At 43.4% G+C, this 20,293-nt stretch overlaps 1 protein-coding gene across 2 annotated transcripts in view; it reads left to right on the forward strand.

The window, feature by feature from the left end:
* Positions 1-20,293, forward strand: part of RAPGEF5 (Rap guanine nucleotide exchange factor 5) — a 216,196-nt gene that overhangs the window by 26,820 nt on the left and 169,083 nt on the right. For both annotated transcript variants that reach the window (XM_075922221.1, XM_075922220.1), the window contains exons 2-6: positions 8,384-8,434; positions 8,760-8,866; positions 11,308-11,429; positions 13,363-13,531; positions 17,377-17,443. In XM_075922221.1, the coding sequence (XP_075778336.1) occupies positions 8,384-8,434; positions 8,760-8,866; positions 11,308-11,429; positions 13,363-13,531; positions 17,377-17,443 (516 nt within the window). The remainder of the gene's footprint in view (positions 1-8,383; positions 8,435-8,759; positions 8,867-11,307; positions 11,430-13,362; positions 13,532-17,376; positions 17,444-20,293) is intronic.

Consider the following 20,293-nt stretch of genomic DNA (forward strand, 5'->3'; position numbering starts at 1 on the left):
TACTAGCTGCGCCCCCCCCCCCACCCCAGCAGACCAGGAAGACGCGGGCGGCGGACCAAGACGCACCGTGGTCCCGCCACCTGGGTCCTCCGCGGCTTTGCTCCCAGTCTCCCTGGTCTGCCAGGGAGACGGGGAGCAAAGCCTCTGAGGACGCCAGCAGCGGGACAGCCGCGGGGCGTCTGGGCTGTCCCGCTGCCGGCTTCTCCGAGGCTTTGCAAAGCTGCGGGGGGAGGGGCTCGGGCAAAGCCTCGCTGCCCGAGCCCCTCCGCACCTTTGCAAAGCCTCGGGGAAGCCGGCAGCAGAGCAGCTCAGGCGCGCCTGGGCTGCCTCGCTGCCCGAGCCCTTCCACAGCTTTGCTCCGCGTCTTCCTGGTCTGCAGACCAGGGAGATGCGGAGAAAGCCCCGGAGTACACGGGCGGCAGGACCACGAGGTCCCGCAGTCCGTGTCCTCCGGGGGAGCCCCGTTCGTAACTGTGGATCCGACATAAGTCGGGGACTGCCTGTATATCAGTAGAACTGACTTAAATGGGGCCTGCATGTTGTATAGCCTTGCCTTAATCTTTGTATTCACGCCTGTCAGTGTGAAATAATCTATTTGCATATGTATTTGGATGTACTGTATATGCAATCGCACTTAAGTTGCAGCCCATTGCATGGGCTGTTAATATCATTGCGACCCCTGGGGCTTCCAAAGTTGAGTAGCCCTGATTTAGAGTATGGTCTTACTTTCTACATACCTAAACTTTGCTTTGAATACAGAATTATACATTTCTATTGATGTTTGTTATAGTGAGTCATCACCAAAGTCCAAGTGCTTTACAGATATTAACAGAGATCTTCTTGTAGGGGAGCTGAAAATGTAAGAGTATTGTTATCTCAATCTTAGAAAGACAATGAAATTTGCCAGATGCTGCACAATTAATGTCCACCTGCCAAAATTCTGATTTCAGGGTAGAAAGTTTGACAGAGGCAGAGAAATCAGTTCTGCTAGGTGGCCTTTTATTGCCTTCACTAAAAGGTAATTTTTGTCTTCAGGCACTCAGTTTCACCTTCCAGCTTCTAGATTACATGAGGCAGAGGTCCCATAGATAACAGCCTTCCTCACTACACAACCTGTGACTCCTTATATGATAAAGGACTTTCACATTAAAATTTAGTTCTATTAACTATCCTTAACTAATAAAGGGTTCAGGGGGTAGCTGAGTTAGTCTGTACAGGATAAACTTAAACAAATAATATTCTGGTAACACTTTAAAGACTAACAAAATATGTAGATGGTAGCATCATGATACCATCTACATGTTTTGTTAGTCTTTAAAGTGCTACCAAACTATTTCTTGTTAAGTTTAATAAAGGATATGTGAAGATAGAAATAATATTGAACTATGATTTTCTAGCAAGTTAGAAGATTAATTCAATATAACCTTCAGTTTTTTAGAATCAAATAATAGCCACCGCAGAAAATAACACTTGGAAACGTAACTTTGCTTAGATTTTTGACTGAGTTCCTCAGAACAGAGCTTCACTCATGTCAATTGGTTCTTAACTTTGTTTTCCTTCTGTGTTAGAAACACCAATCTAGAGCAAAGGAATAAGATATTTTGGTCAATTTACGTACATGGCAATTCATCAGGGTCATCTTCTTAATGGATCTAGAATAGTCAACCCTTTTAACTTACTTTGACAAATCTGAGAATCTGATTAATATTTTCAATTATCTAGCAAACTGCTGCATTTATGACACATTGTATGGACTAAGTGCAGTTCAAGAGGCTTGCATACCCAGTCTTGTTTTAGATCTATATGCTCCTAGAACTTACAAGGCAGTATGAAATATTGATTGTGAAACTGTACAAGTGTTTACCACTTTAGTTAACAATAACTTGTTCACTTTCAGAGCTGCTTTACAGCAACCTTGGCCCTGTTTCCAAACAAGGGCACAAGTTATAACTTTGCCACAATCTGTAAAGCACATATGTAAGCACACGTGTTTCCTTCTAATGTCATCACCCAAAAGAAAGTAGATGTTACTTTATCATCAGATCTTTGTTGAGCTACCAGATTTCAGCTTAGTTACTGTTTACACTAGGAGCTGACACTGCAAACATAGGTGGAATGAAAGATGGGCAGGGCTGAGTAACCAGCAGTCTTTAGCCTGGGCATTCTGGTTAGGGCAGACAAAAACTATAGTCTGGGTTCTCGTTCTTTAAGCAGGGCAGAGCAGTAAGCAGTTGAGCAGTTTTTTATCCTAGTTCCCTGGCTAAGGCAGATGGCAAACAGTTGAAGGGCTTGCAGTTTTCTGGTTGGGGCAAACCACAAACAAGGCACAAATCTGGCCTAAGATGAGTAGGCTGCCACCTATGGTTGAGGTTGGTAGCAGGGGAGGCTGTGGCCCACCCTATTCCACCAGGCCCCAGGGCAAGTGTCACAACTGGGGCAGCAGGGATCCTCTAAGAAATAGGCTAACGTCTGGTGTTTGGAACTATTCCTACCACGGTTAATGGGTGTGGCTTCACTGTCGTTGTATGTCTCCTCATGGGTAAATGGTGGACAGCAGTCACGGCAATTTTTCCCCAGTTTGTCTCCTCCGGAGCAGAGTGCCACGTAGCTAAGGCTGGTCCAAAGTCCTGCAGTGGGCTAGAGATATTTGCCTCCTTTGCTGGATCTGGCCTACCTGACCAGATGGACTCCCTCTAACGTTTCCTGGTCCTCATTTCTGCTTCTGCATGGGGGAGGCAGGGCTGGCTTAGCTCTACCCACCAGGCAAAATGCAGTGGTTCCTCTGTCTCAGGCTCACTATAGTTACATTCCTGATTTATTTCTTGTATCCTTACAATTATGCTATATTGTTTTAGTCCCTTTCGTTTACAATCTTTCAGCTCAGGTGTATTGCTCTAACTTGGTAGCATAAAAATGCTTAATTGCAAATACTGAACTTTCTTAATTTATTATAGTTTAGTGGAAAATTAATATGAAATTCTTTCTTGAACAGGATTTCCTGTGAGGTAAGCCTTGACATTAAAGGTTACAGTATTCCACCCAAGGTTGTATCACTTACAGTCTACCTGCCCTTTTGTACATGCAACTTCATTGATTCCCTATTTTTCCACTACTGTATCTGGCAGCCTAATATCACAGTATTGATAGGGGTTTAAAATTAACTTTCAGGCAAGGAGAAAAAGTATTTTGGTTATGTTGACCAATCTCTAAGCATCTGTACTAAAATATTGTTCCCATTGATGTAACTTGCCAACTACACAGACTTAATCATTCTCCCCTCCCTCCCCCCACTGTGACAGGCATAGTATTTAAGTTGATGTAGTGTTATCAATATGATGTTAGTGTTGATACTGCATTGCTTGGATTAACTTCTGCCTCCTTTCAGAAGCCCAGGAATGACAGTTAAATTGGTGTAAGCACTCCTGGTGAGGACATGCACGGCTGACATTGTGGACATGTAACACTGATCAAAGAACTGCTGTGCCTGTACACAGATATGACTTATGTTGATGTAATTCCGTAGTGTAGGTTTACTTCAGTGAAGCATTATTGTCCTTGCCTACGGTGGAATTTTCCCTGGAATTGTGAGAATTTGCAGTCTTATGTATTCTAATTTATTAGCCAGCTGACAAATAATATTATTGTCAGTGTCCGGTTCAGAGTATAGAGGATATCAACTTAAACTGGATATACAGCTACAATAAGTGAGGTTTGTAGATACTGAATCAGTAACTACACAAAAGATTTGGAAAACAAGTCAGGTGAAGCATTACAGTATGTTGTAATAACATGCATGTTAGAGCGAGTGGTGTTTTTATGATATTTTTGCGTGGGTGGGGGGGAATATGGGAGAAAGGAAAGTAGGTTTAGTCTCATTTTGTTTGCTTCCTGAATTTCCTCCTATCACATAAGGATCATAGAACCAGAGTAATATTTGTAATGAGCTTTGGAAATGAAAGAAGTGTTGTCTAGTTGTTCTTTGTCTCTTCAGTTCCATTAAATAAATAAAAAATAAGGTAGTTCTGAAATGTGTTCAGTAACCGCTGTAGTGTTTTCATATGAGGCTTTTTCATTAACAATTTATATTTAATGTTTTTATGCAGATTTGGTCTATTCATGAAGTAAGGCATTAATAATGTTGCCTTGCCCATGCTCGTACATGTTCAATGCAATCCTTATACTAGGGATGTGAATGTGTACATGGTTAACTGATGAGACCGGGGTAACTGTCTAATGTGCACAGTTAGACGCAGCCTCCTCCGCCCTGCTACGTCTGTATTAGAGTTATTGAGGCAGCAGCACAGTGTGGGGGGAGGAGGTGGGAGCTGGTATGCGCAAGGAGCCACCTGCCCCCTCCCATTGTACTGCATACATAAGTAGCAGCATGGGATAGGGGAGGTTGGTTGGAGCCAGTTCTTGTGGGGAGCCAGCTTAAAAGCCATTTCCCCACAAACATTGGCTACTGCTATCCTTCCTCCCATCCTCCGCTGCTGCCTCTGATAGCTTTTGGAGGCAGCAGCTGGGGGAGGGGGAAACAGTCAGCTACACAGGAGTCACCTACCCCATGTGTCTACATGTGTAAACAGAGAAAGTTTTCAGCAGTTGCATATTTCCCTAGATCAGTAGTTCCCAACCTGTGGTCCATGACGGTACTGCAGGGGATCCATGGAAAGTTTAAAAGTAAGGATTGGGCCCCAATTTTTTTCTTTTTTCTTTTTTCACTTTTTTCTTTTCCTTTTTTTTCCTCCCCCATGGTGGGGGTCAATGAAATTTTAATAGATTGACAAGGGGTCCAGATGCTCGCAAAGATTGGGAACCACTGACCTAGATAAACCTACCTAATACTGTTCTGCCAGAGCACCTTTATCCTGACCTGCAAAGTTGTTGTTCCTGCAGTTCTGGGATTTTTAGACAGCATTTGCAAATTGAGCTTAAGTGTATGGTGGGCAGCTTCTAAGAACATATGAATGCCACACTGAATCAGACAAATAGACATCCAGTCCACTATCCTGTCTAGCGCTGTACATAACTAGATTCAGCAGAGTCTGATGTAAGAAACCCATAGTCAGCAGGGGCTTCATCTTGATCTCTAATAGAGTGGCTAAGCCCTGCAGCAACACATTAAATATTCCTTCCAAAATTATTGTTGGTAATGATGAGAACTCTGGATATTTTGATTTCCTGTAAACATCCTGTCACTTTTTTGAATCTTGCTAAATTCTTGGTCTCCATGTCTTCTCATAGCAGTGAGTTCCACAATTTGTGTGCATTTCATGAAAAAATTTCCTTGAACCCATTTGAATTTTCCATCTTATAATGCAATTGAATGTTATCTTAGGGTGAGTGGTGATTTTTTTTTTTTTTTTTGAGATGAGGGAAACAAGTACTACACATTAGACATGCTGTTGATTTATAGATGGCCTTAATGTCTTATTGATCGCTGTCTATAGTGTCACCCAGGTCCCTTTACTAGTTAAGTGGATAGTCAAGTAAGCACTCTGGAAACATATGAGTAGTTTTAATTTTTTTTTCCTACCAATATGCCTTACTTTGCATTTATCAACAATTAACTTTCCCTTCATGTTTCCCATTCATCTAGTTAGTTTAGGTCTTTCTTGAAGTTCATCACAGTTTACTCTGGTCCCAAATAACCTAAATAATTTTGCATCAGCTGCATAGTGCTACCCTACTGTTCACCTCCCTTTTCAGATGATTAAAAAATACTGGTCCTACTACAGGTCTTTATGATGTGAACACACACGCACAAAGGACTAGAAGGCTACAGAGCAGGTGGGGTGAGCAAGCCATCGTATCTGGCCACGAACACTGTGCCAGGACCCTCAGGAATGCAGCAGCCACAGATTTAAGCGAGGACGTCTCCATATGCCTCTTTGCTTTGGAGGGATGGGGAGGCTTCGTGAGATTTCCCCACCTCAAGCCCAATCTTCAGCACCTATTGGCCAGAAACAACAAACCAAAAGGAGCTGAGAGATTGGCCTGGGGGATGGGAGGGGGGGGAGAGGGCAAGCCGCTCCCACCTCCCAGAGCTGAGAACCATATAGAGAGAGCAGCTTGCATTTTCAAGTAGTCTGGGGCTACAGCAGGGAGGAAGCCCTGCCTGCCTTGGGAGGGCTGCTTGCTGGGAGACACTTATATAAGTGCCTCCCAGATAGGGCCTGCCTCTGGCATCCCTCTGCCCCTCCTCATAGGCATGCGCAACACATTTCATTAGGGTGTGCACCCAAAGAATTTTTTAAAAATGTACTTTGATCCCCCCATTAACCACACCCCTGACCCCTATTAGCCTTGCCCCCGGAGGTAACTGTCTCTGGGCAAGATGGGCACATGACCAAAAGTAAAAAGTGATGTCACCCCCCTCCTCCCCAAGGACTTTTCCCACCATCCTCCTACCAATAGGGATTAGTTTGGCCCCCACCAACCCTCCATGCAACTATCCTGCAATTGCATTAATCCAATGCGTGTGACATTAATGCAGGGGTGGAGAGGTTGGGGGAGAGGGGCGGGGGGAAGTGTTCCCTCTAAGAGTTTCCTCCCATGAGCAGAATGAATTTTGTGTTGTGCACCAGTACTGAATTCATGTGGCTTGTGTGAATGTGCCATTGTGGCACCCAAGTTATTAATAAATATCTACCTTTCCCCTCTGCTGCCATGTCTCCTCTCCTTGCTCCATCAACTCCCCTGGTGCCTGCTGCCTCCCAACCCTTCACCCTCCTCTGTTGTTCTGACTCCTGCCCTTCTCACTGCCCTCAGCCTTCCTGAGACCTGCCCCCTCTCCCCCTGCCCTTCTCTCCCCCCTGTGCCCACTCCTCCAGTAGCCCTACTCTTATCATGTGAGCTACCCCTCCTCATCCCTTCATCTAACGCCTCCCTCGCCTCTCTCCTCTGGTGCTGATCCGTCCCCTGCAGGTGTCTGCCCTTCTGCTTCACCCCCAGAATCCCCTGGCCCCTACACCTTCCCTTACCCCTGCACCCTCCTGGTGCCTCCCCCTTCCCTCACTGCCCCTGCCCTCTTTGCCCTTTTTTCCCCGATGCCCACCCCTTCACCACCCTCTTCCCCCATTCCCCTCATGCCCCTGTGCCCTCACACATGACTTACTCCAACCCCACTTTCCTCATGCCTACCCCTTCTGTCAAGCCTTCTCCCAGCACCTCCCTCTCCAATCCCCAATGCCCTTACCCTCTCCTCTTCCAGCATCACCCTGTCCCCCCTCCCACTGACACCTCCCTCCTGCCCTTTTCCTCATCGTCTCCACTTCGCCCCCTAGCATTTGTCTCCTCTACCCTGTCCCTTTGGTGCCTTCCCTTTTCTTTCCCTTCCCCCCTCCATACAAGCCCCTTCCACCCCTTTCCCTTTCTTCCTCCTCCACCGTCCCCCCCCACTGCAAAAGCTCCTTCCTCTCCCACTCCTTCCTCTTATTTCTTCCCCCCCCCCTTACCTTCAGCTTCTGCCTTACAGTTGCAGGGCTGGAGTCAGAGCCAGCCCAAGCTGCAGTGCTGGGGAGGGGCGCCCCCAGGGTGCCGTGCAGTAGGACGGGGCGGGGACACCGCCAGGGCACCGCGCGGTGCTGCAGGGCCGGGGTGCTGATGCCCTCGGGGCGCCAAAATGGCTCAGGCTGCCGTCTGTAGTCGGGCCCCAGCTGCTTTTGGAGCTGGGCTGCTGGGTTTTTAAAGTTCCCGGCGTTTCCCCTCTCACCTGTTGCGTGGTGTCCTCAAACGCCGCGCATGCGTGCTCTCTGCCCCACAGTGCCCAGTAGTTGTCTGCGGGGAATTTAAAGTGAGGGGCTGTGGTACTCTGTCACAAATCCCCCTCTTCCTCCAGCTTCTGGCTGGCCCCAGACATTAGGGTGTGCCTGGGCACACCCGGCGCACGCCTATGCCCCTCCTGCATCCCAACTCCCTCCCCCAGGTCACCATCCAAACCCTCTGTGCCCCCTGTCCCTGGTCACAACTCCTTCCCATACTCTGTACCCTTTCCTACACCCCTCACCAAGGCCAGATATCTCTCTTGCACCCAGACGCCCTTCCGGACCCTATACCGAAATCCCCTGCCTCAGAACATAACCCCCTCCTTCACCCAAACTCCCTCTCAGACCTCCCCATTTCCTGCACCTCAGTCCTTACCTCATGTGCCCTTCTGCACCATCCTAGACCCTGCACCTCCTCCACAGAAAAGTGTGGCCCTTGACCACTTTCCAAAATCTTGGAGTGCCTCCCCTTCAAAAATTATTACCTACTGCTACAGAGGATACCTCCAGTAATTTATAAATGATTTAAAAACATGTTTCAACAGATAGAGAAAGAAAGATCTTCTATCTCCCATATTTGGTTACAGATAGTGATATTATCGATCTCTCTTTTACAGAACTTGTCCAGACGCATTTCAAATCCTTACCTGGAAAATCCTTCAAGCAAGGTATTTTTAAAACTGTTTTAATTCCACATTCTAAAAACTTAGTAGGAACTAGGAAGTATAATTATTTTGTTTCCCTTGCTTAATCTTGGCTTTTGATAATATATGAATATAGCTGGCAGTTAGAGCCACTTGTACAATTTTTGGCTTGTTTCTATTAGAAAATTTAAAATCTTTGTAGCTACTGTGGTGTAAAGCCAGATGTAGACTCACATAGCATGAGTTATAATCACTTTTATACCAGTTTAACTTAATTTGGTAACTGTATATTTAAGTGTTTATAACTTTCTGTACCTAGATAATCAACCAATTTCTCTTTTTATTTTAGATTTATGGAGAGAGTTCATCCTGTGCTGGGAGAGCTCTCAGGAATATTTTTACAGTTCAAGCTTCTGAGCTGATTAAAGACAGAGTGTGCCTTACAGGAATTTGCAGGTAACAACATTAATTTGCTTTAATTGCAGTATTTTTTGTTTGTGTTGGTTTATGCCCTAATTTGAGGGCAGTAGGCTTATATTAGCTCCCTTAATAAATAAGCATCTGAACATTACCACATTTCATTATGGTGGTAATCCCTCTGTTCTAAAATCAGATTTGTCAATTTTATGTGTTCACTTTTTTTATCGTATTCCTTTGGTATATACCTGGGTTGTCGACAGCTCCCTTTGATGTCGGCAGGGGAGCGTCCAGACTATCGCGCTGAGCCGACAAACAGCTGATCAGCTGTTTGTCGGCTCAAAGCGGCAGCCATGTAAATTTAAATGAAGCGGCGATTATTTAAATCGCCGCTTCATTTTACTCTGTCGGGTAGCCTAATCTACATGCCTCTGGCGACAGAGGCATGTAGTCTAGACGTACCCTTAGAGGCAGATGGTCATCATCCAACAGATTGGGGCCATATAGGTTTTACCTCCCTTGCCTGGGACTCTGTTTTGGCCAGACAACAGATGTTCCTGGACCTCAGAGTCCAGGAGTAAGGAGGTCAGCCACATGGTGGGAGGAAGGGGGAGAGGATAGTGGTGTGACTCAGCCAGGAGCCCTGTGTTGAGGCAGCAGGGAGTTCTGGCCCCTGCTACTGGGTGGTAGCAGGGGCCGACAGCCCCAGAAGCCATGGAGCTCCAGCCTAAGGAGCCATGGCTGGGCAGGCAGCAGTGGGGCTCAGCTGGAGTCCTAGCTGGGGTCTGCATGGGTCATGTTGGGAGGGACCTCCCCTTGTTCAGCAAATCCCCTTGTTTGGGACCAATCAGATCCTGAGGGGGTTGGATGAGGGAGGTCCAACCTAAATCTAATCTTATTAAATGAGTACCCCATGCCAGCTGTCAGCCTGGGCTTACGTGTATTTTAGGTAAGGGTGATCTTCTGCAGAAATTATTTAAAAAACAATATATCCGAAGATCCAAGCATTTAAGGCTAATGCTGAATACTCAGATTGTGCATTTAAAAATCTATGCAAGAATTTTTTTGTAGAGATGTGATTTTATACTCTACAGCAACACACAATTAAATATTTCAAACAAGGGTCCTCTAGAGTGCATTATTACTCAGAACATGCTACAACTGTTTCTACAGGCAGTCCCCGACTTACGCGGATCCGACTTATGTCGGATCCGCACTTACGAACGGGGCTTTTCTCGCCTCTGAGCTCACGGGCGGCGGGTCGCCACCCGTGTCCTCCGGGGCGAGAAAAGCTTCTCCCGGTCTCCCTGGTCTGCTGGGGGGGTCCAGCAAAGCCGCTGGACCCCCCCAGCAGACCAGGGACACCCGAGCAAAGCTGCCGCCTGGGCGGCTTTGCTCGTTTGCCCGGGAGCAAAGCCGCCCAGGCAGCGGGACCCCCGCCGCCTGGGCGGCTCTGCTCCTGTCCCCCTGGTCTGCTGGGGGGGTCCAGCAAAGCCGCTGGACCCCCTCCAGCAGACTCAGGGACACCCGAGCAAAGCCTCCGCCTGGGCGGCTTTGCTCCGGTGTCCCTGGTCTGGGGGGGGCGTCCAGCAATGCTTTGCTCGGGTCTCCCTGGGAGGCTTTGCTCGGGTCTCCCTGGTCTGCTGGAGGGGGCGCAGCTAGTGCTTCCCCCTCTCCCCCAGCAGACCAGGCTTTTGTTGCGGGACGCCTCGGGTAGAGCAGCTGGGGTGCTGCCGGGTTGGTCCTGTGGGAACCTACCAGGCAGCGCCCCAGCTGTTCTGTCCCAGGCTCCAGATTCAGCAGCTGTTGAAACTGATCAGGCTGATTCCAGGAAGCTGGGGGCAGAGCAACTCTGCCTCCGGCTTCCTGTAGTCAGCCCCTGGTCAGTTTCAGTGGCAGCAGCTGAATCTGGAACCAGTTCCGACTTGCATACTAATTCAACTTAAGAACAAACCTATAGTCCCTATCTTGTACGTAACCCGGGGACTGCCTGTATTGGTAAATTCAGAAACTGACAGCGTATATCTTGGGATTGGCAAATGCCTTTTAAATGGCTTCATTATTACTTTAATGGCTTTCTTGTACTTCCAGTGTTGAGCTAATAGGTTTAGTAGGTTGGGAGGCTTTTTCACTTTTATGTTACCAGATCTTCTCTGGAAGAAGACTCACCAGGCTACAGCAGCCAGCTGTGGAGGAAGCCTGCAGGAAGGATCAGAACAGGGATAGGAAGGGTAGACAGTAAGACCCAGGACCCCCCAAATTTTCTGGTGCCCTATGCAGCCGTGTATAACGAATTTGTCTAAGGATGGCCTTTCAGGAGATAACTGGATAGGCAAATGTATTTATTACTACCCGATGCATAAAGTTATTCAGAACACCTTATGACTGATTTTACATAGATAGTCAGTCAAACAACAATGTTGTGGAATACAGTATGAATTTGAAATAAAATATCCTGATTTTTTTTATTTTTTTTAAAGGAGTAGCTGTGTTGGATCAGAACTGGTAGACTGGCTGTTGGAGCACTGTCCTTTTGTTAAGTGCAGATCTACAGCAGTTAGTGTATGGCAGCTCCTACTGGATATGGGAATTGTGTTATCAGGTCAGTGTTATAGAAATAAGTACTACTGCTATCAGTCAGGCTTTCATTCATAGAATGAAATTTATGTTTTCTGGGAGACTTTCTAATTAGGTCACTTCATTTAATATTAATTTAGTATAGACTTTTATCCATGTGATGTTTCATTTAGTTATTACAAGATATGAATTGGTCCAGACACAGTTTTTTCTATTCTGCTTTTTAGAAATAGTTGCCTATTTGCAGTTTTGCAGATCATGTGCATGTTTATTTCAAAGTTTCTCTTTTCTTCACATGCTATGCATTGTTTTCAGCAGGTCAGCAATGCCTTTGTAATGGTAAATTACTAGTTCATCAGGTGTCTTTTCTTTTTTTTTTAAAGTAACTACTGTGCTTCCCCCTTTTTTCATAACTAGAGAACACAGTACAGCAGATGAAGAAGTAATTTCAACTCATTGATAACCACATTGGGCAAAATTCACCATTCCTCTCTGTGTTGCCCCATTGACTGCAGATTAAACTAGGGCAGAGTTTGGCCTAGAAATCTGAAATGTGGGGGGTGATGTTGACATCAGTAGCCACGTTCCAGGATTTTTTCCCATGGGAAGACAGCTTTTTTTGTATCCAGGGCTCCAGAGCCACTGAATCAGTGCACCTGCAGCCCATCCTGTCCGTGCCCATTCCCTACCCATGCCTTTTTGAGTCTGTGCTAATGAGTTGTCCCCATTCCTTTCAAAGTGGACTTTAGAAACTCTGTGCTTATGTAACCTACTGTTCAATGCACATGTTAAATGTTTCCTTCTGTGCCTGTTCTGCTGAGGATAGGAATTTGTTACAGTACAAGCTAGCAAGCCTTGACTTAGCTGTAGCAGCTCATGCTTTTAACTGTAGAGATCTTGGTTCTTTCCTTGATGCATAAGCTAAGAAACATCATGCTATTATGTTCTCCTGCAGGATGGGCATTATGGTGCGAGAGCTCTGGGTCTAGCTGGCAGAAATGGCATAATGTGGTACTGAATCTAGCCCCTTTTTAAAAGGGGTGAATTTACCATGTGTGCATTGTGAAGGGAGAATTAACATGTAAAATATTTGATCTCTGTGTTTATTTTTTTAAGTATTTCTTTTTTCCTGAAGCTTTCCCCCTCCTGTTTTCATGTATCCTTTTCTTGCCTATGATCTTGCTATCCTGTAGAGAGGCATTCAGCTGAAGAAATGACCTAGAGGCTAATGTAAATCAATGCTCATGAATCTGCTGTGTGAAAGACTTCTCTGACTGTTATGCCCTTAAAGGCAGAGCTCTCACTGTTCCTGAAGCGTCAAGACTCCATGGCTATGTCTAGACTGCAGGCTTCTTTCGAAAGAGGCTCTTTCGAAAGCATCTTTCGAAAGAGCCTCTTTCGAAAGATCGCGTCTAGACTGCAGGCGGATCTTTCGAAAGAGAAATCCGCTTTTTCGAAAGAGAGCACCCAGCGAGTCTGGATGCTCTCTTTCGAAGACGGCCTCTTTACATTGAAGAACGCCTTCTTTCGAAAGAGGAACTTTCGAAAGAAGGCGTTCTTCCTCGTAAATTGAGGTTTACCACTATCGAAAGAAAAGCCGTGTTCTTTCGAAATAATTTCGAAAGAACGCGGCTTGAGTCTGGACGCAGGGGAAGTTCTTTCGAAAAAAGGCTACTTTTTTCGAAAGAACCCCCGAGTCTGGACACGGCCCATCATCTTACACTCTAGTCCCCTGTATGTTCTGTCACTCTGAGATTTTTTTTCTTTTGGCTGCATCATTTCGATGGATTTAATTCAAGCCAGACTCTCTCTAATTGCTTCAAAATTCAGTTTTAAGATTTTTGTCCTTGTTTATCAAACTAAGCATTAAGTTAGCACTCAATATGTTTATGCATGGGTGAGTGAAGTTGGTAGAAAAAAAAACTTTAAAAGCTATTTCATTTTTTTTTTTTAAATAGTGGACAGGCAACTCTGTTTTCAAGACACTCATGTTTTCTACCAATTCTCAGCTGATGAATGTACTTACCTTTTCTGTGAATTCGAAAGAGATGAAGGATGGCAAAATGGTGTAAAACGTTTACTGCAGCTCGTGCCTCTATCTTCAACCAGAACTTCTATATGCAATCTGTAAGTACCTTTTCTTAAGAACTTTTGCTGACTATAAATGCCTGTGTAAAAATGACTGTCTACAAAATCATATAGACATGTAACGGCTTGCATGTTAGGGTTATCCCTTGTATTGACATGTTTGCTAAACTCAGCATCTAGCGTATGTGTAGGGACACCCAAGCAGGAGTCAGGAGACAAAGGTTCTAGTCTCAGCTCTGGTACTACCTTGTTCTGATGCCTTGGACAAGTCACTTCACTTTTCTATGCTTCTGTTTTCATTCTCATACTTTGCCTGTTGTATCTGTTTGGAGTATGAGATATTTTGGGGACAGAGACTGAGTTTGTACAATCCCTAGCACAGGGAGGCCTCCATCCTGGTTTTTTTTTTTTTTTTTTATTACAAGTAAATATTTTTATTTAGAGTGAAGGCTAAGATTTCATCATTGATATTTTTAGTAAAAGTCACAAACAGGTCATGGGTTTCCATGAATTTTTGGTTATTGCCCGTCACTTGTCCTTGAATTTTATTTAAAAAAAAAAAACCCTGAAAAAATGGGGAGGAAGGAGGGTCCAGTACCCACTGCCACTGGACTCCAAGGTCTTCCCCCGCACAGTGTCTGAGAATGAAGGGGAAGGGTTCACCTGGCCTTTCATCAGCTTGAAGCTAAGGTCTGCCCATGGTGGCTGGGAGCTGTAGGGTCCTGCCTGCCTCCTATAGTGGCAGGCAGTGGAAACTACGGGGTGTGGGAGGGGCTGTTGGCTGACAGCTCCCTCCTACTCCACTGCACTGGGGCTAAAGAGAGTGCATCATGGAGGCCTCTGAAAGTCACAGATTCTGTCACTTCCCATGACCACAACCTTAATCTAGTTTATAGAATATCAGTTATTCTATAAGAAGTAGTGGGGGCAAAAGACCTATCTGGCTTCAAGATTAAGCTAGATGGGTTTATGAAGGGGATGATTTGAGAGAACATGATCTTGGTAATTAATTGACCTTTTATCCGTGGTAAATAGACCAATGGAGGGATGATAGGAGTTACTATAGAGAACTTCTCCTGGGTATCTGGCTGGTGAGTCTTGCCAACATGCTCAGGGTTCAGCTGATCGCCATATTTGGGATCGGGAAGGAATTTTCCTCCAGGGTAGATTGGCAGAGGCGCTGGAGGATTTTCACTTTCCTCTGTAGCATGGGACACAGATTACAGCTGGAGGATTATCTGCATCTTGGGGTCTTTAAACTATTTGAAGGCTTCAATATCTGAGATAAAGGTAGGAGGATTATTTCAGGAGTGGGTGGGTGAGATTCTGTAGCCTGCGTTGTGCAGGGGGTTAGACTAGATGATCATAATGGTCCCTTCTGACCTTAAAGTCTATGAGTCTGAGTTATAGCTAACCTCTTTTGCTGTTAGAGAAACTCTTTTCTGTGACTTTTCTCAGATTTTAAGAGGATCTTCCCTAAAGCAGATTTCTAATACAAGATACTAGAAATAGCATAAAAGGGCCCATGTGAAAGGACCAAAGTTTTATGTCCCAACAATTGATCATCAAAATCTCTGTACATTTAGGCATTAAAATAAACGGCCTGAGTTTGAGGCATGGAGCTCCCTTACCTCTCACTGACCTCAGTGGCACTTCATCTTGATTTCAGTATGAGCTGTGGTCCTAAACAGTGCTTTTTTCGTGTTTAAAAAAAATTGTTGAGCTCTGACTGGAGGTGTCCGTACTGTGTGTCGGGCAGTACCATTACAAAAAAAGCACTGGTCCTAAGTCATTCTGAAAATCAGGCCACTTACTCATGGCTGTTCACCTGAAGGTTCTCGGTCAAAAGGATACACCAGAAAGTTCTGTTTTGAAGGATAATGCGGAGAGAAATTTATTGGAAAACGGGTAGGATCTAGCTAAGGAGACATTCAATTCACTTCAACATTGCTAGAAAAGGCCAGTATTTTATAACATACAGTTCTAGTATTATCATTTCCAGTGTAGGCAGTTACTTATCTTCTGGTGTCGTACAGTTATTTACTAACATACATCTGTATTTTTTCCTCCTCACATTCAAATCTTTGTAGAAGGTGGTTTTCTTTTGGAAACCTTGTCATTGAAGCCTTTTTTTCCTCAGGCAGCTTTCCCCCTCATACTGTGTTTTCTGCAGGAAGAGTTTTGTTATTAAATATAAAGTAGGTGCTTCCTATTTCAGAGTTTTCAGTCTTTGCATTAGCTCCCACAGATTGCTGCTTCCTTAAATATGTCAAAGCATAAGACTGATTCAATGATTTATTCGAAGCCAGAATATTCCATTTACCTGTGATCTGTTTTACAGTAAACTGCAGCTAATGTTACTTGCATGATTTACAGACATACCCTATTTCTATTAAAGAGAAGGGTTTTTAATTCCTATGTTAATAATCCTATCTTCCAGATTGATTTCTTTTTCCGTTTCTAATAAGACTTCTGTGAGGTTCAATAGAGGTTTCAGCAAGGCAACTTACATAGTACAAAAGAAAAATGCCAAATTAAGGTCTAAATAATTGTACACAGTAACCCTTCTGCTTAAAAGAAAATGCATTTAAATGTGTGGGCAGAGTAAATACTTTTCTGTATGTACCAAACAAATCTGTTTGTTTTGGCTTAGCATTTTATTTTGGAAATAAAACACAAACATTCTTGCAAATGAATAACATAACTACATGTATGCTATTGTACAGTATAATAACATCTGTTACTGCAGTGTATAATGACACGAATATGATACACGTGAAAAATGTATAAATGAACGAAGAATAAGACAGATAGGGTGGAGGGTTTGTTTTTTGTTTTTTTTTGGCTTAATTTTTAACCAGTTAGGACATTGTGGATTTGAAAATGTAACTTAATCTGTAATTTTATTAGCTTCAGAGGGGTAGTTAAATTAGTCTGTAATGGGAAAAACTTTAAAAACAACACACAGTTTTGCAGCACCTTAGATACATTTTTATTCGTTTTAGGCACAAAAATGAAGAAAAAGAGGAGAAAAAATCTAGTTACAAATACTATGAGAACTGATAGACCAGGCCAAATGGAAAAAGCAGTGTAAAGAGGAGTAAAATGCTAATGGAAAAGCCAAATGTATAGCCCTGCCCCTCACTCTTCACTGAACTCTTTGGGAAATGTGGAAGTTTTACCTAATCCTGGACTTCCGTATTGTGACTGGCCTCTGCATAGGGCCCCAAGGACAGGGGGAAATGATTTTTACACTATCTTCTTTTCCACTCTCCAGACCCCATTTATCATCTGAGTTGTAACATAACCCTTTCATACTCTTTTACACTTGTTAAATAACTGCAATCTGAATGCCACTCCCTTTCAGTCCTGACTTGGAACATCTAACTGTTAATTATTTTAGCTTTCATAGCTTCATATATCAATTATTTCTGGAATCTTCTGATTTTTATATCTGTGAACCTACAGCTTTATAAGACAGAGCTTCACATTTTTAACAAAGCATATTGTTTGACAGATGGCATTCTCGAACAGTCCTTCGTATGTAGAAAATGATGCTGAAGTACACTTATAGTGGGTAAAAATATACATTTGAATGTGCAATTGAGATAAAGTTCTCCTTTTACAATTATTTGGCTAGAATATAATTTATTTCATTATTTGATCTGAAGAGCAGTTCTTCAACACTTTGTGACTTTTGTCAATAGAAAATTTGACAACCACTGAGAGAAGGCTTACGCTGGTGCTACTGCCAGAATTATTGTTATTTTTATATTCACTTTTATGCATGTTGTGGTCTTTTGTCACTTTGTTTTCCAGGAATGAAGAAATCTCCAAACAAAAGCACAAAATAAGGATAACTGTATTTTATTTTTATTTTTAAGGCCTGGTCAAAAAATCGAAGACACAGCAGAGACTGATGCTGAAATTCTTGCTCGCCTCACATCTGCGGTAAGATTATCTCCTCAAAGTTTGTACTGATCCCATTGGAAATATCAAATTATGGATCCTTTCAAATTAAAACAGTGTGTTAGTAGGACAAAGGGCCAAAATGGACATTACAATTTTGTCTCAGGAAGAAATTCATGGGAAGGAGAAGATGGTGTCGGTGTATTATCCTAACTGTTCAGAGCAATTCTTTTGTCACTTAAACTAAGGGCACATCTTCACTATGGACCTAAATTGGCTCTGCTGCAATCTGCAGCATCATCAATTTAGTGGCCCTGGTGAAGACCTGCTAAATGGATGGAAGAGTGCTTTCCCATCGATTTCTGTACTGCACCTAGCTAAGAAGAGTAAGTTAGTCAGTGGGAGAGTGTCTCCTGTCTACACAGTGTGATGTAGACCCCATGGTAAGTGAATCTAATTACATCAACCTCAGTTATATTATTCAGGTAACTTCTGTAGCATGCCGATTTACCGCAGCCTGTGTGTAAAAGAAAGGAGAATTTGGCCAGATGTTTCTCTTGCTGTGAGATTGGATGTCCCCCTAGGGTTGACCTCAGAATTACATGAGGGCAAGATTACAGGCAACCCTGTTGGTGCCAGGATTTTGTGTGTCAGCTATCTTGTAAAACACATGCTTTTTTTCCCTTGGTTCCAGGAACGTGGAAAGTTAGACTGAATTAACATCACTCCCTTAAATCATAATGCAGATAGCAGAGAGTCTATGACTCAGGTTAAGAATCTCAGGCATCAGGGGGAAAAAGCACAAAGATGAGGATGAGCTAAGGAAGGTGAGGGGGCAGCACTGGCAAGAACATAAGGATAAGGTCATAGTAAGTATTAGGCAAATGCTAACAATAGGAGTGCATCAGAAAATTAATGGGGGGGGGGGTAATGGGAGTTTTTATGATGCATCTTTTAAAAGGAATGTTTTTGCTTCATTTCTTGCTGAAAACTTGTGGTTTAAAACACTTTCATTTTCAAACTTTTCTGTGTGCCCCTCCTTTTTAAAAGACCCAAAACTGAAACACGATATACATTTTCCATTGTCAAGTTTTGTTGCCCTCTTCTTCTAAACTTTAGAGAACCTTTTTTTTTGTAGTAAAGATTTCCAGTCTGAAAAAAGTTTCCAGTCTGAAAAAAGTTCAAAAAAATTCTACCAGCTCTATTACCACTACTCTCAGTAAGTCCTTTTGCCCTTCCCCTAACCAGAAGAGAAACAGTGAATGATTATTTGATAACAAGCACAAGTTTAAAAATCCCCACTCAGTGAAACAGGAATAAATATTGATCTTAAGAATTTGAGTCAGATTTCCTCAGCACCTTTAGGATCATGCTCCATCACAATATTAAATTATGTCTTTAACTATAAGAATGTGACAAGTATCAGAGGGGAAGCCATGTTAGTCTGAATCTGCATAAACAATGAGAAGTCCTGTTGCACCTTATAGACTAACAGATTTATTGGAGCATAAGCTTTCGTGGGCAAAGACCCACTTTGTCAGATGCATGTCATGGAGCTTATGCTCCAATAAATGTTAGTCTATAAGGTGCCATAGGACTTCTCGTTGTTTATAAGAATGTGAGTAATCCTATTATTGCTAGAGTGCTCCAGAGCTTGGAACAGTGATGGTTACAATGAAGGGAAAGGATTTTTAAAAAAGGTTCAACTGTAGTAGGCAAATGAAGAACACTCAACTGCACCTCCAGATGTTCTGAAAGGGATCACTTTTTCTCATCCTGTTCATACATAAAATAATAGTTTGCCTGTACAGCCACAGAGAAATATATATCTTCTGCACAAGAAATTGTTGGCTTAATAGGGCAAAGCCAAGCCAAAGTCCAACCAGAATCCTTCATAAGTTAGGTTAATATCTGCAAATGAATTTTGGCTCCTCTTTGAGTAGAGGAACAGAATCACTCGGGAAACCCTCGGGCCTGTTCTCCGACACCATAGGCTTTCAGTCACTTATCTAGTAGCCTCTGTTTCCACCCTATGGAGAACTTTACATATTATGCCTTAAGTGTACTACATAATTAGCACCGTACAACTCATGAATTAATTTAAATGGTCCTTTCTTGATCAGCATGCCCAATGTTTTTTGTGAATGTTACTTATTGGTCTTTAGTTAGTTTATAGGTACATGAAGGGCTTATGCACTGTGGATGTGTCTACACCGCATCTGGAAGTGAGCTTCCCAGCCCAGGTAGACCATTTTGTACTAGCAGGGCGTGAGAGAGTGCGCTAAAAATACCAGTGTGAATATTGCAGGTTTGAGCGATGCCTTTATACCTGAACATATCTCATTTGTCTTGTGGGCTTTTGGTTACAACAAAGGATTCAAGCCAAATAAGACGTGTGTGAATATTCGCTGTAACGCACAGAACACAACACTGGGAAGAGAACTGTGAATTGAGCAGCAACAGAGCAGAGGAATAATATTTTGTATGAGTTAACAGTTGAGCTGAATCTAAGAGTCACTCAGACTGTTTCTAGGTCAGTAAATGCTTCTGGACAATCTGAGAGGTAACTTTGTTTGTTTGTCATAGATTATAAGGATACAAGCTGCCTTGGCCATGCATAGAACAGCACCTGTTTCTACTAACACAGAACTGAATTCTGATGAGGAGTCTGTATATTCAAAAGATAGAAAATGGCATCACAGTATCAGTCATTTATAGGGTAAAAATTATAGTTAATGGCCATTGAAAGATACAATTTCTTCACCGATCTAGCAGCTACTTGATGTTTTATGTGTCTTAGAGAGTGGAAGATGCAATAAAAATATCGTTAACAATCTTGGAAATGCAAATAAAGAGACTCAGCTATTGTATAAATAGAATAAAACACAATTA

This window comes from Pelodiscus sinensis, chromosome 2, assembly GCF_049634645.1.
Source record: "Pelodiscus sinensis isolate JC-2024 chromosome 2, ASM4963464v1, whole genome shotgun sequence".
In the NCBI taxonomy this organism is placed as follows: domain Eukaryota; kingdom Metazoa; phylum Chordata; order Testudines; family Trionychidae; genus Pelodiscus; species Pelodiscus sinensis.